Source organism: Coenobita brevimanus, chromosome 23, assembly GCF_032717465.1.
Source record: "Coenobita brevimanus isolate Jiangsu-jjx chromosome 23, ASM3271746v2, whole genome shotgun sequence".
Classification (NCBI taxonomy): domain Eukaryota; kingdom Metazoa; phylum Arthropoda; class Malacostraca; order Decapoda; family Coenobitidae; genus Coenobita; species Coenobita brevimanus.
This window is the reverse complement of record NC_136976.1, coordinates 68,041,263-68,058,070: the sequence shown is the minus strand read 5'-3', so window position 1 is coordinate 68,058,070 and position 16,808 is coordinate 68,041,263. Positions and strand designations below refer to the sequence as shown.

Below are 16,808 nucleotides of genomic sequence, written 5' to 3'. Positions count from 1 at the left end.
AATGGTGATAAACTACGTGTGCCTCAGTGTCCCAGGTTCATCCTGGCTCCTAGGGAAAGGAGCCCTTAGTTACTGGAAGCGACAGTGTATAACATAGTGTAAATAAAATTGAAATGTAAGTAATTACTAATATAAGAATATGAGTACAAATACTTGGAGTAATGACAGTGAAAGCTTTGCTCTCTACACTAGTTTACTGAATGAGAAAGTTAATGCCTGGAGTGAAAATAAACTACTATTACTGAAGGAAACTTATGGATAAATACTGTATATATATATAAGTGTAATAAAGTAATAGGAATATAAAGTGTGAGTGTGTTTATGAATAATAAATAACAGAATACCAGCAGGGAACGAGCGCAAGTGAGAAGCTCGTGCGCGCTCGTAATTTTCATTGCTTTCACCTTTTTTTTTTTTTTTTTTTTTTAATGGATTCCAAACTACTTGAAAATCATAGAATATTGTTTCTAGCGATAATATCAGGCTGTGGTAATCATATTACTGGGTGTCGGAAAGTGTAAAGTGGAGACTTCGTTACCCAACTTCAGAAGTCTCTACAAGTCCTACAGTAGTTGACGAGCTCAACAAACATGCCAGGAGAAAGCTGAAGGTATGTGCCATGTGCATATTTAATTATAATATTCTAGGACTAATAACTGATTTTTGGCAAATATTTTTAAAGTCAGTCGGAGTGCGAAAATCCCCACGTGAGGTGCATGGACCACCTCCGACATGCCTGTGCTTAAGGGGTTAAATGATGATGATGATGAAAATCGAATTAACATATCGTATGAGTGGTTGTGTAAGAATTATCTAATGAATATATATTGGTGGCCATAGGAAAACTGGTATTGAGATGAGTTTTATGCATTGACAGGGAGACCTCTTTAGGGTTTAATATGGGTTATACCCCCATTAGAGGGGTTGGGGAGGTTCCTACAGTATTATCCGAAGCATGCATTATCCAACAGGGCCTTGGCTGAATTATGGTGGATAAATAGGGGATTATTGTATTGATTTTATTTATTTTTTTTTTTTCCTACCCTCAGCCTGTCAGCAGAAGCCTTCAGAAACAAGTAGACTTTTCATTAGTCAGCCATAGTGAGTGTCTGTTTTATTTGTATTCCATTATATTCTTCACTAATACCTGTAAAAATTTATGGCCTTTTTTTAACCAGGTCCAGATGTACCAGCTGTCTCGACTTCTCCACGACCGTTTGCGCTCCTTGTATGACCACCTGGAGAGCAATGAGGTCACCCCACAACTGTTTGCTGCACCTTGGTTCCTCACCTTGTTTGCATCACAGTTCCCACTAAGCTTTGTCACAAGGGTTTTTGGTAAGTTTTTTGTTGATTTATTGAATTTGATGGTTTATATACTGTACATGGATCTGTTCAGTATCCGATAGTTACTGTGTACAGTCAGCCAATCTAGAGCACTTTTTTTTTTTTTTTTTCCCCAGTGGCATGATGACTGACAGGAACCCAAGAAAGACATAGCATGACATTAAAAGATGGAGATTTATGAACAAGGATAGTGTGAGTTGGAGGGAGGGCAGTCTGATTGTGGAGGACAGAGTGGGTAGCTTGAAGGGGATTTGTTTCTGGCCATATCCTCTGAGATTAACATGGCTGTCTATTGATGGATAGATCAATAGTTAATGCTAATACTGATAATGCAGAATGCATCAAATTAGTTTCCATGCTATGGCAGGCAGGCAAGTGAGCATTGAGGCTCAGGTTAGACATGAAGAGTTTGGTGTGTATTTACCTATTTGTATTTACCTATTTGTAGCATACAGGAATTGAGCAATGCTCATGTTGTCCTGTCTCCATATCCACATTCATCTAGTCTACTTTCACACACATGAATGTTTTTCGCCTGCACCACCTCTTCGTCTAAGTCGTTCCAAATACTGTGAGTCCTTGAAATACGAAAACCCGAAGTACAAATTTTCGATGGTACGAATTTGATTAAAATAGGACAAATTCCCTAGTACGAAAATATCTGTCTCAATGATACCAAAATCGATACTCAATACGAAAGGAAATGCAGAGATAGCCCGATTACCCAGACTATATGATGTGAAGAGGTGCCTGAATAGTCTGAAATCACGATTAATCTGGCAGAAACAAAACACAAGTACTGTTAGATTGATTTATTTTCCAGTAAATGTACAATGAAAGACACAACTATCTTTCCAGTTCAGTCTGAAGAAAATTTACACCAGGCGAAATACAATGAAAACCCTGTTTCTACTAGTGTGTGTTTCAAATGGTTCTATTTTTCCACGCTATATTCGTCAGACTTTGGGAAGATACTTGTGTCTTTCATTGTACACTTGAAGGAGCAGAAAGACCTTTCCAATTCAATTCATAATCCTCCAGCTTGTTTCTGTAATTTTCTGACAACTTTCAGAGTGGCAAATTACTTTTTCTTGCTGAAAAATTTCCTCCCTGTTGTTATCGTCACTTTCCCCTATGATTGTTTCCAGCGCAGTGGAAGAAACTCAACGTGCTTAAAGGTGGATATCATTTCCCAGTTTCCCAACTGGAGGTTAGGTGAGGTTAAAATTATTAGGTACAGATAAGCTTGGTTAGGTCAGGTTTAGTTAAACGCTTAGGGAAGAACAATCCTTTCCGCCATTATGTTAACGAAATAAACAAGAACTGTCACACCAGAACAGCTAAAAATGACGGGGACACAGATTTGATAAGAAACGTTTACTGTGTTTACCAACCCAGAAATAATGTGAAAAATATAACAGACTGTCGGGAAGAACTGATTTGGTAAGGTGCTTTTACTGCTTAAAGTAAAACGTATGTTTAGCCCCCTCAGTGGCTGTGGGTTCAGATATTTGCGTGCTCCCGTGGTCGGCCTTGGGACCATTTTTTCAAAGTTCTAAAATCAATTTCTTTTTCTTACATATGTGAAAAGACTCATCTGGCACAACTGGGTTTCCTTTTTTGAATTACAGTATTTTTTACCCCTAAACCCATCCTGTGATTTTGCTATGATTCATGTAAGAATTAATAAAATTAGGATGCGTGTTACATCAGCATGTATACATCGGCCGAAAACATCTGGGACGAAGTGAACTGTGAACGTCAGACTGCTTGAGGTGGTAGAGTAGGGTTGTGTAAACACACCAGTGACCCTCATTTCCTTCCCATAATTGCTTGCAGTTTTTTATAGCTCACCCTAACACAGCGTCACTGACACCATTACAGTAAGGTGTTGTTCAGGGCCAGCAGCTATGAAAGCGATAATGGAATACATTATTGTTTGTATCAGTCCTCTCTCTTTCACACATACACATTAGAACAAACAAAAGAATGAGCAGTAAATGTACACTAACTCTGAGGAGCAGAAATAACTGTGCTCAGTCGGTCCGAAATATATTGGGAAGAGTGATACCGAACGAAGAATATGGAGCTGAATGCTAACCTACGAGGACATGTGGGACAAAAGAGTAATTTTTTTCTGATTAGTAATCATTTTTGTTCTATATCGTCTCTTAAAATTGTAAAATCCATAATCTTTCGTGTAAGCATACAGCCTAAAGACCTTACCAATTCAGTTCATATTCCTCTAGTTTGTATTCTATATTTTTCTGACTATTTTGAGGGTGGTAAATTATGTTCTCTTGCTGAAAGAAACTTACTCAAAATTAGGGCGCATGTAACATAAGTATGTAAACATCCATGAATACAACTGGAGTGAAGAGAACGCCTGACTGATGGGATGGTAGAGTAGGGTCATGAACACGCACCAGTGACCTTTGTTTCCTTCCCGTAATTGTTCGCAGTTTTTTATAATGCCCTAACTCAACGTCATTGACACCGAAACAGTGAAGTGTTATTCAAGGCTGGCAGCTATGAAGGGGTTAATGGAATACTGTATGAAAAATTCAAAATGGGCACGGTGCATAGCGCCGCACTCGCTTGCCTAGAAAAAACAAACTAACCCCTCTCTGGTAAACAAATTTTCGCGCAGTTCTCAGTTGAGTCCATGTCCCTCCTCTCCTCACAACCTGGCTGTACGTGAGGATATTTTTGCAGCCCTTCACCTTTTCGTATTGTTTCGCCATGCTTCCCAAGTGCCCTGCATCATCTCCAGCATTGGGGGAGCCTGCTGCAAAGAAGCAGCAGCACCGTACTCTAATTCTGGAAAGGAAATTGGAAATTATAAGACCCCATGAGAAAGTGCAGGGAGTCTCGGAGATTGGGCATGCTTTAGGCCTTGCTGTTTCCACAATTGGGACTGTGATTAAGAAAAAGGAGATGTACAAGAATATGGCCACCTCCTTCTCTACAGTTGTATACAGGTATTGCTTACTTCTTAATGGGGGGGGGGGTGAAGTTTAGGTGGGGGTCCAAGGGGGTCCTGGGACGCATCCCCCCATTTATATGTATATTTCAATGGGGAAAATCATTCCGATATACAAAATTTCGAATTACGAAAGTTTTTTTTGGTCCCTGTCCCTTTCGTATATCAAGGACTCACTGTACTTATGTATTTACCTAATACTGTATACCTAATTGTGATATACAGGAAATGAATTATGCTCGTGGGATCCCGTCTCTGTTTCTCAATAAGTCAAATTTAGCTTTAAACTTGTTTAAGTTTTTAGACTGGATGATCTCTTTGTCCAGGCTATTCCATAGGTCTATACTTCTATAAGGAAAACTATATATCTTGATATCCTCCAAGCAGCTTGACTTCTTCAATTTCATTCCGTGTCCTCTTGTTGCTCTCTGTTACCCATACAAACAGATCTTCTCAGTCAATTTTATCTACTCCTATCATAGTCCTGAATATTGCAGTCATATGTCCCCTCTTTCTCCTTTCCTCTAAGGAAGACTAATCAAGCTTTTCCAGCCTCTCCTTGTATGACAGATCTGCCAGACTGGGGACCATCTTGGTTGCTGTTCTTTGTATTCTCTCAATCTTGTTTATATCTTTCTTTTTGTGTGGGGACCACACTACCGCTGCATATTCTAACCTGGGGCGGATCATGGCCACTATAAATTTTTTCATCATCTTATCCATATAATGAAATGCATCTCTTATGTTAGTCAAGAGTTTATATCTCTCTCTAACTATCTTGTTAATATGTTTTTCAGGTGACAGACTATCCTGGACCAGCACTCCCAGATCTTTCTCTTCTCTCGCTTTTGTGATTGATTCATTACCCATCAAATAATTCAGTGATGGCCTCTTGGTACTTTTACCCATTTCCAATATTTTTCATTTCTTTGCGTTAAATTTCATTTCCCACATCCGGCTTCAGTCATGTATCCTATCCAGATCCTCGTGCAGCATTTTACAATCCTCCTCAACCTCTATCTTCCTCAAGATCTTTACATCATCAGCAGACAGACTTGCATAAGTGTTCACTCCATCTACCATATCATTTATGTAAATCAGGAACATTACTGGCGCCAATACCAAGCCCTGTGGGACTCTACTTCTTACTTCCCTCCATCCAGACATCCTATCCTTTATTATTGTCTCTTAAAAAGTCTCTCATCCATTCCAGGAGTTTCCCCTTCAGTCCTCCTATATACTCTAGTTTCCACATTAGTCTCTTATGGGGTACCTTGTCGAAGGCCTTCTCCAAATTTAAGTACACACAATCCACCCAACCATCTCTCTCCTGTACCACATCAATCACTCATGAGTAAAAGCTCAACAAGTTGGAAACACATGACCTTCCACTTCTGAATCCAAACTGACATCCAGCCAAAATATTAATCTCTTCTAGATATTTTATCCATCTGTCTTTCAGGATTCTCACACAATTTTGTGACCATGCTGGTTAGAGATACTGGTCTATAATTCAGGGGTTCTTCTCTGTTTCCTCCCTTATAAATTGGTACCACATTTGCCCTCTTCCATTCTTGAGGCACTTTCCCCTCTCCCAGAGAACACACAATTAAACTGTGAATTTTATCCGCCAGTTGTTCTCTGCATTCCTTCAGTACCCAATTAGAAATTCCATCAGGTCCTGGGGCTTTCCTTACATCTTGAGTTTCCAGTAATTTATACACTTCCTGTACCTCCACTTTTATATCTTTTATCACCTGTACATTTCTAATCACTCCCTCCCCTTCCACAAACTCCTTTTCATTAGTGAAAACCGATTGGAAACATTTGTTCATTATTTCAGCTTGCACTGCCACATCTTTATAGACCTCTCCTTCTACTTTCAGTTTGGTGATTCTTTCCTTTTATTTCAGTTTGCCATTAACAAATCTCTAAAACAGTTTGGGTTCATCCATGCATTTGTCTATTATACCTTTTTCAAAATTCCTTTCTTCTTCTCTACGTATTCTTGTGTATTCGTTTCTAGTTCTTTTATATCCTTCCTTTGTTCCCTGTCTTTCTCCAATTGTTCCATGCCATGTCTCTATCTTTCTTTTGCTATCATACACCTTCTATAAAACCACTTCTTTTTCCTGTTTTCTTTCCCCCTTACTCTTGGTACAAATTTTTCCACCCCCAAATTATAGAGGTCTAGAAAGATATCCCACTTCCTCTGCATCTCTCTTGTTTCTCTGAATTTTCTCCAATCTGCATTTTCGTAAAATTTTCTCAATCCTGTAAAATTTGCTTTCCCAAAGTTGTATCTTCCCTGCCTGTGAAGCTCGTCTCTTAGCTCAACGTTCCCTATTATCATCTGGAACACAGTGACCACATGATCACTTTTTCCTATAGGACACAAATATTTCAAAGATTCTATTACATCGGGTTCTTTGGTAAACAGTAAGTATAATCTTGCTGGTGTGTCCTCACCTCGGAACCATGTCTTTGACCCATTATGTCATCACATTGTTCATTGTTATATTTAATAATATAGTGCCCCACGAATCTTTGCTGCCTCCTGAGTCCCATTCCTCCCAGTTCACCTCTTTACAGTTAAAGTCACCCACCAAAATTATATGGCTGCTTTTCTTAATTATTTTTTGTAAATAACCAGCCATATCTGACAACATCTCCTGGTATTCATCATCATTCCCTGCTCTTGTCTTAGGGGGAACATACACTACCGACATATCTCTCTTGCCATTCTCTCCAGTTTCTAATTTCATATTTATCACTTCAGCCCTGCCTTCTTCCATTTCCACAGGATTTACATTTATGTTGTTCTTCACTGCTATCATCACTCCTCCTCCCTTTTTTTTCTTTTCTGTCTCTTCTCCACAGTCTATATTTACCATCTCCCATATGAACATCAATATATCCTCTTAACTTGGTCTCAACAAAGCACATGACATCAGGTTCATGTACCCTCAAGAAATCGTTAATATCAAGCCTTGTCGATATTAAACCATCAACATTAGTATATACCACCTTCAAGTTATTTTTGATGCTTTTCATACCCTCTTCTCTCCTTCTGTCCGTCGGTACCACTTCCTCAATTTCTGATCTACAACTCTCCAATAACTTCTTTTTTTTGTATTCATAGCCATCCCCCTTCCTTCACTTCTAGTTCCTCATATACCACTTCCTTACTTTCATATCCATCACTCTCCGAAAAAAAGTTTTACATTCTACCTCTGTTCTCTTATAATTTTTTTCCTTTATTTGTCCCTTCAAAGATTTTAAAACTTCCCTTTCTTCTTCATTCATATCTTTTCTTACTATAATATTGTCCATCCCTGCCTCTTTGCTTAGTTTCCAGGTCACTTTCAGTATATCATTTACTACATTTTCTAATGACAACTTGACTCTCATTAGTCTTGTTTCCCCTTTCTTATAAAGCCCTATCCTCCTTACTTCCTCAGTTTCTTTTTCCCACTTGTCTCCTTCGGGATCAATCTTGCCTAATTTTTTTCTCACCAGATTCGTGTCTCTCTCGAGTCTCACGGATCTAACCTTTTCTTCCTCCTCCCTGTTTCCAAATATTACCACACATCTGTTCCTTTGTACAGTATCTCTCACTATTTTCTCTTTTTCCTTCACTATTTTCTCTACATTTTCTTCCATTTTTTTCTTGTTCATTTCCGTTTCATCCTAAATGATTTCCCATAAGCTGACCACTTCTTTCTGTTCTTCTTCCACATGTGCCCACTTTACCATTTGCTCTTCTAACACACTACTCACCTTCTCCGTTTTATTACTGCTCTCTTCTAGTTTTCTCCTTAATTTGATATTTTCTCGCTTCAAATTCCTGATCTCCTGGTTTGTCGTCTGATCTCCTGGTTCATCGTCTCATTGGACTGGATCAGATTCTGTGTAGTTTTCACGGTATTTTCAGACATGTCCTTTAACACTAAATTCTCCACTTTCTTTTCAAGTTCGCTAATCCAAGTAATTAGTGTTTAAACCAAATCCATGACATTAGTTTCATTATCAAATCCTGGAAATTCGAGTCCTTTGATGTTTACATTATCAGCCATGTTTGAGGTTGGTTACAGTACCAGAACAGCTGTTACCAAAAATACTACAAACATTCATGTATACTCTCTGCCAATAACTCTTTACATTTTTGGTAGTCTGTATTAACTTAAAGTATTTTAAACATAAAACAAGACCAAAGGAGACCGGACAAACATAATTCCTGAAAACTACTTAAGGTTTGCAGCAGTGGCTGGGAGGCAGTCGAGATACGTCCGTTCGCTCTGGCTGACAGACAGTGTGTGTGTGTGTGTTTTAGGGGGATTTATTTATGCTTATTTATGCAGATATGTGGCCAGGTGTAACTGCCTTAATTCATCATATGTGGAATCTCTCTTTCTCTCTCTCTCTCTCTCTCTCTCTCTCTCTCTCTCTCTCTCTGTCCAGAATGTTGCAACAGAATGAAATTGCATACCATTTATTTTTTAAGTCTGTTATAGTTTATAAGTGAAGAATAAATGGGTAAATTTATTTATTTTATTTTATTTTTGTATTAACAGAAACATGTCAGCTCCTCAAAGAAACATTTGCAACTTGACTTTCATTTGCAGCTGTTTTCCCTAACCATTAACACTATATATATATATATATATATATATATATGCTCTTTTGCTCTGTTAATATTGTCCTCAATCTTGATCACTCGTGGTTGGACTACACAAGATAACTTTGAACATTTAGGGGATTCAGTTGTTAAAGTGTCCATCTTGTGCCATCTCTGAGGTGGCAGAAGTAACATATTCTTTGCACATGTGCATTCTTGGAGTCAAGGCAAGAAAAAGCTTTCTGATTGTTTAATACTTTACTTTTGATTTTCTTGCACAGCTTACCAGGATACTAAAATCATAGGGTAAGTAACTTAATTTCTAGTGCTCTAATGCTGGTGTACTACGAGCTAATAATCAGTCATTCTTCTCAGAATGGTTGTTTTGCCCTTTGCCCCTTTAAGATATATATTATTAAGTGCCATTATCCATGGGGCAGTTGACTTCTGTAAATATTTAAAAGTGGTATCTCAAAGCCTTTCTCATTTTGAGAAGGTATGGTCCTGAAAGATGCATTGTAATGGAAATCAGGTTTATTTGATGACAGTTACAGGTATGCAGTGAAGTTTGTATTGTGAATAATGTCACTTCATGTAATTGTGAAGGTGCAAATGTGGTTTGAGTACTAGTGAATCCTTTAGAAAAATGGTTGTTTCTGAAAAAACAAAGACATTATTATTGATTTTATTATTGTTGTTATTATTATTATTATTATTATTATTATTATTATTATTATTATTATTTTATTATTATTGTTATTATTATTATTATTGTTATTATTATTATTATTATTATTATTATTATTATTATTATTATTATGAGAGAGGTTAGCATTTGGAAACTTCCTGTATTGTTGTTTGCAGATGATACTGTACTGTTGAGTGAAGACACAGGGGAACTTCAAGGTTTGGTGAATGAGTTTGGGAGAGTGTGTAAGAAACAGATTCTAAAGGTGAATGTAGGGAAGAGGAAAGTTTTGGTCTTTGAGAGAAATGTGGTCACTGAATGTATGGTGAAGTTGGATGATGAGGATGTGGAAAAAGTGAGTGCATTTAAGTACTTGGGTAGTGCGATGAGTAAGGATGGAAGTTTGGAGGACGAAGTGCTTGAAATGGTAGGAGTGAATCAAATCTGTTGGGTAAAAAGGCTGCCTTAAGTGTTACATTCTCCTGTACAGACCTACTGTTTATGGAGGGCATAGAGGCAGTGTTCCGGGTGGCACTGGTGTTGCTGCAGACCCATGAGGAGGCACTACTGGCTTGTGATTCATTTGAGCAGATCATGGATTATATCAAGACCACGCTTCCCAATCTGCAACTACACCATATCGGCAATATTATGTCTCAGGTGAGTTGCTGTATGAATACTGTAATAATATACTGTGTTACTGTGTTATAGCTCTGGACTGAATACCTGTTCTGAGGTTTGTTCTTGCACTTCGCTAATTATTGCCCATACCTCTTTTAATTCCTGGGCATTCTTCTCAGCCATTTTCTCCACGTTTGTTACTCTTGTTTGGTTCAGTTTGATATTTTCGTTGCTTTGGTCATCATGGGAGAACCCTGCGAACTCACTATCACTGGATGTAAACAATTTTCTCCACCATGGCACAATCGTACAAAGTTTAAAACCGTCACTGTGTTTTACTCTTATTTGACCGATACCTCCGGCTTACTTTCACTCAAATGAGACTGGACCACTACTCACGCATTTGCATTCAGTTCGCATATTCACAACAGGCATGCTTCATTTTAGCCACCAATTTTGTGTTATTTTCCCACGATCTGTACAGAGCGCCGCCTCTGATGACGTCCTGTGTGTGTGTGTGTGTGTGTGTGTGTGTGTGTGTGTATGTGTACATGCATGCATGCATGAGAAAGAGGGAGGGAGGGTAAATTTATAACATCCCATGAATAACTGTGGCTTGTAAAGAGAAACAACAAGTTTTGATGGGATTTGCCTGTGAGATAGGGCTGATATATTACATTCGTCATTAATAATCAAATGAATGTGTTCTTCATTTTGCCAAGAATTCTCTATAGTTTATGAAGGTGTTGGTTGTGAAGAGAAGAGGGAGATGGATGTGTTATAGGAAGATGGGACATCTGTGAATTTAGACAAATACTGAGAGGGATTACTGTCAGGATGATCCCCTACAGCGTATGTCTGTAGATAGATTGTGACAGCAGCATTCTGTGCTATGTCTTTATTAAAAACCTCCTCATATCAAGGTATTTGCTGTATTTCATTTTCTGCAGGCATGTGAGTGTTCACTACGAGAGGAACTACAGTCCTATGAGATAGAGTACCATGTTCTACAGGAAGAACTGGCCCTTTCCCCAGAGCACAGCGCAGATGTCAACAAACTTCGGGAAGCAAATAAGAATCTAAAGCGACAGAACCTAGACCTTTTGGAGCAGCTGCACCATGCCAGCACTCACCAACATGCTCTTGATGCTTCCAACCAGGTTACCATCTTCACTCATATTTTTAGCTTCATAATTATTTTAAAAAATAGATTGTATTTATGTAAGCTGGATATGCATTGCTGGAAATTTTGTACTCAGTCAGTTTGTTGATTATGCTGCATTTGTTAGGTGGTGGTGATCATTATCCACTCATTTGTTGTAGTGTTGCCTACTTTTTCCTTCACATTTATCATTCTTTTTCTGTGTCTGCTCTCCTCTCTTCGTATTTCCTTATCGTTCCAGTGACTTTTTATTACTCCTCGTTAGCTTTCAGGTGGCTTTATATTGAGTGACAAATGAAATAGTTTCCTGTAAGCCAGGAAACTACAGTACTCCCTCAATTATCCAACGTAATAGAGCCAAAGGCATGTCCGGGTAGTGGCAGTGTCCGGATAATGAACAATATCCCCCCTACTGTACCCAGACCCTACCCATACCCAACTTCCTAACCTATTTGTACAGTGCCTTTGCTTACTTTGGCAGTGTTTTCCAGTCATTCAGATACATCTAGACATCAAAACACACATAGGAATATCATTCATCATCATCATCTGGACCTCCTTTCCCACCCTAGGGCAGGGTGAGGAGTAGCAACGTCCAGACAGCCCAGGTTTCCCCAGTCCAATGGGCCACGCTTTGATTCACTCATCTTTCAACCCCCCAAAATCCTGGTTCCATCTGATACGCCAGAAAACTTTCACCACATACTATAGCTTCACGTAAACGTATCTGATATAGTCAACCTGAACACTGTCACTTTAAAAAAGGATGCCAAATCCTTGATCATGCACTCCTTCTCACAACATTCAACTAGCCAGCATGATCGCTTGTCAGTCCCCTAGCCACACCGACTTCCATATCCCTCTTCCTCACACAGTTATCCACCATATCCCTCTGCCTTCTCCTTGGCCTACCTCAGCTCCTCCCTCCTTCAAATTTGCCCAGGTATACCTTTTTCACCACACTCTTGTTATCCATTCTCTCCACGTGACCATATCCTCTCAGTACTCACTTCAATTCTGGTGTTCACAAGACTACCTCACTCCGCATCTTTCACGAATCACATTATTTTGTATTCTATCCACTCTCTGTACTCCACATACATTCCTCAGCAGTCCCAGCTCCACTGCTTTCACTCTTGACTTTTCATTTTCATGCCACACCATAGTCTTACACCCATATTTTAAAGTTTGCACTAACACTCTTTCACGTAAGCCTCATGCAGCTGCAACACTCAAGCCTCTGTTTTTTATCGAAATGAATGGATCTTGAATTTGGCTTTCTCTTGTATTTTGTTTTTTTCTTGGAAGGAACAGTTTTGCAGGCTCGTTGCCTTTGGTTCCTTCTTCCACACACACACACACAAAAAAAAATACTACAGGACTCTCACTCACCTCATGTACCTCACTCAGAATACAAACGATACCTCATTTAATAATACTTTTATTAGGATTGAAATCATAAATGATTTTGGCATGGAATTTTGGGCGGTAGTATATTGAGCTGGTACAGTAGATTTAAATGCTTAGTTACTCATCAACTCTGCTTATGTTAAGCAAATTACAATTAAATTCACCATGGAAGTGCTTAAACACCCCTTAAGTTATAGGAGATGAACCCTTTCAATCTGGTGATTTACTTTATAGATTATTCTTGGTACTAAGGAAGGACCTCTGTTTGTAAATAGTTTGATAAAGGCTATATTTAACCCCTCTGGCCAAAAAAAAATTTCTTGATGGCAGTAAACTCTCCAGAGACAGCATCTTAAGAGTGAGGGGGTTAAGTAACTTAAAACAATATTTATTGGATAATCCCCTGACTTAAGCTGCATGGTTTGCACAGAGCTTACAACAGAGCCAGCACCACTTGGAGGTGAGGGTTCGCTGGCTGGAGCTGGAGCGCAGCAACCTGAAACAGTTGGTAGGACTTCTGGCTCAGAAGGTGCCACCAGAGGACCTCCATAACATCCCTCCCAACCTTACCCGCTTCCTTCCTCAAGATCAGAACAAGGTACTGTTAAATAATCTTTATACAAGCATCATACAGTAATTTTATTTTGTAGTATTGAGAGTTGTTTTTGTATTGTTATTGCACTTATTAGAGAATGGTATAAGTACTGAGTTTTGCAAAGAGATATATATTAAGGAATTTTTGAGTAGGAGTGAAAGAGTATGCTTAGATGGTAGAGTGGTATAGAGAGTGAATATTCATAGTCTATCTATCTATCTATCTATTGCCAGACGCCTCAATCCCGTTTGGGGTGGCCACAAACAAATCACCTCCAAGTCGCCCTGTCCCCCACCATTTCACTGCCCTGCTCCCAACTCACACCCCCCTCTCTCTTATACCTCTCCACCCCATCCCTCCATCTCATCCTCGGTGTCCTCCTCCCTCTTCCCCCCTCCACCTCACTCACATACATTTGAATAACTTGTATGCTGACAGCTATTTAACTATTAACAGTATCTCAACGTCTCACCCCTCCCATTCACCAGGCCTCATTCATATTTGTTGGATTGTCTGAGCACATGGGGAGGATTTTCAAAAGTCATAAATTGCACCTGTAAGATTTGACTTAATCATGACTATGAGTAACCCTTCATACACAGTAAGATTTATGATAAATATTTTCATTTTAACGCAGTCGGTCATCCATGGAATGGTCATGCAAGGGCAGTTGGACACAGTGATGTCCAGAGAATGGGAAAGTGTTAGCATCAGTTTTCACTGTTGATTATTGCATCCAAAAGATCTTCAATACCTGCCTTCTTTGGCAGGAAGATATGTCGTCATGCACTTTTCTGTGGTTGTGGCTGTTGTGAAGGTGGCCATAGGCCTTGGATGCTGGCTAAGGTTATGACCTGGTCACCCTGATACCTGGGCATATTAGGTCATTTTTGCCTAACTTATAACATCCATCATAATATATTCATACATTCTTAATATATTTGGTGCCAGTAGAAAGCACTGACATTGTGCATCGAGATGTCATTGAGTTGAGGTCACCACTTTGCTTAAGGAAGGAACTTCATTCAACCTGTTTTTTTAACAATTTGGCAGTGGAGCAGTGCAGGTCCGTCACCTTCACTACCACTTGCATGCTCTGACTTTTTTTTTTTTTTTTTTTTAATTCATACATTCTTGATATATTTGGAGTTAACAGAAAGCAGTAACCTTCCTTTGTTACGAGATTATTGAGTTGAACTTCCTATGTTGCTTGTAGGTGGAGCTTGTTTGAGGTGAAAGAAGGTAACTTTCTGATATATTGGCAATATTAGCAGTGGGGCCAAACCATAACCAATATCAGCTTGCTGTCTGCTGTATTCTGCCTTTTGTTACCTACCCACACAGCATTAGAGATGACAGCATAAGACTGATAATTCCTTTTGCAAATGTGTGCTATTTGAAATTGTAGTGCACCTTAGCTGATGACACCCAGCATTTGGTACCAGGGAGGGTGATGTCAAAAATCCATGACACCTGGACACCTGGCATCACTTTTATTCTTACTTGCTCCTGACAGTCATATTCAGCTTAGACTAGACTTTTCAAAATGTAGGGCTACAACCTTATTAGTATCTTCCTTACCATAGGGTGCTCATAATTTGAATAAAATCTCTGTTAGCAGCAAGATTAAACTGCATTAAATTGCTTTGGTAGTGAATGCATTAACCCTCATTATTCTTCCAACCTTCATACTTTTTAAGCTTTTACTTTCACAGAAAAAAATATTTACAAAAAAGTATAAAGTTCGAGTTATTGCATTACGTGCAGATTGACTTAGGACTGTGATTCGTACTTTCTAATCTGAAGCCAACATTCCTTCAGGCAGAGAAGATGGAGGTAGTAAGAAATGTAAAGTCGTGCCAGGAAGAGGTGGAGAAGGAAAGTCATGAAACAGATGATGTGTCTGCCTCGTTGCCTTCACATTTGGGACAGCAAGGTCAGCGTTCTGTTACCATGGACTATGGTATGATGCAGCGTTACATTAGAAATCTAGTTGGCGGTGACTGAATTATGTCATGTCAGTACAGTTAAGACCTACATAAGAGAGGATGTTGGAAAGTTAATAAATTTAATTTTTAGAATATTTAATAATTTACCAAATTTGCAAAATAGGACCTCTAAATGGTTTTTGAAATAATAAACGAGAGATATTAATTCAGTGAAAGTGTAAATACTGTAGTAGACAAACTGTAGAGTATGTTTTAGAATGAAAGTAAAAAATGCCTTAGCTATGTTTTACTACTGTACATCCAGTTTTATTGTGAGAGGTTAGTTCTTAACACTGCTCCACCTTATTTTTACTTCCTTTTATTCATACTTCACCTAAATTGAGCTTACTTTGATTGTACCTAGTGTTAAACCTTGACAACAGACAGGATCATTGTGTGTTTTTACACAAGATTGTTGTCTCAAAACCTACATTGGATTGCATGTACTTTAACCCATTAACTGCTCTATACAGCCTGGGCTGTTCTGAGTGCGACTGCTCAGTACAGCCCTGGCTCCGCAGGTGAATTTCGAATATAGTGCCATGGTGACCAAGGCCGACCCATGCAAGTATGTTTGAGCCTTCAAAACCGAAACCGAAAAAGAAAAAGAAAACGAAAACCATACATTCCAATAGGGATGTTCATCCATGGCTTTACCAAGGTAAATATTGAGCTAATATTTCATTACTGTATACTTTGGCATGTGTTCTCTCAATTCCTAAGACAATATTTGGCCTTTGGGAAATTTCATTTTTACCCCTATGTCCGTGCACCACGGACATCTCCAAAAAACGGTCATGCGCAGTTAACGGGTTAAATGTGTACAGTATTTTAATATTTACTTACCCATTACTATGAAAGTTATAACTACCCTGGTATTTTTCAGTTTGGTGCTCCTCAAAGGTGAATTATACAAATTTCCACCTTAGTTGAGCAAAGAATTAATGATCACCTTATAAAAATAAGTACAGTATGCAGAGTCCTTGACATTGCTGTTCAGTGACACATAAGTTGTGATCTGTTGTGATCAAGTCAGTTTCTGTGTATGGATCTGTGTACATAAGTTTGTATGGTAGAATATCTCATGAATGCCATATCTAATTTTGATCAGGTTTGAAATAATGTAGACATTGTGTGTTTCTATGGAAAAAATTATTTTATTTTGATGCAAATTGATCAGTGGTCAAGGTTAAAGTTCAGTGTGTGGCATTACTGTTCTCTCTGAGCACTTTTTTTGATGGTATTAAAGCAATTACTGTGTAAGTTTTATTGGTGTAGGGATGTGGTGACCTCACTACAATCATCATCATCCCTCTGGTGGTACCGGATGAAGGAATGTTGTGTGTAGGGCTTCATTTTCTGTCAGATCTCTTAAATCATCCCACCTGTATAATCA

The 16,808-nt window shown here is 38.7% G+C and overlaps 1 protein-coding gene across 1 annotated transcript in view; it reads left to right on the top strand.

Moving 5' to 3' along the window:
- The window catches only part of LOC145393011 (TBC1 domain family member 4-like), a 100,947-nt gene extending 85,479 nt beyond the window's left edge, over positions 1 to 15,468 (top strand). The window contains exons 16-20 of the mRNA XM_080267330.1: positions 1,179 to 1,338; positions 10,127 to 10,296; positions 11,208 to 11,417; positions 13,260 to 13,427; positions 15,246 to 15,468. Of these exons, the coding sequence (XP_080123456.1) occupies positions 1,179 to 1,338; positions 10,127 to 10,296; positions 11,208 to 11,417; positions 13,260 to 13,427; positions 15,246 to 15,431 (894 nt within the window). The 3' untranslated portion in view covers positions 15,432 to 15,468. The remainder of the gene's footprint in view (positions 1 to 1,178; positions 1,339 to 10,126; positions 10,297 to 11,207; positions 11,418 to 13,259; positions 13,428 to 15,245) is intronic.
- The last annotated feature ends 1,340 nt before the right edge of the window (positions 15,469 to 16,808 follow it).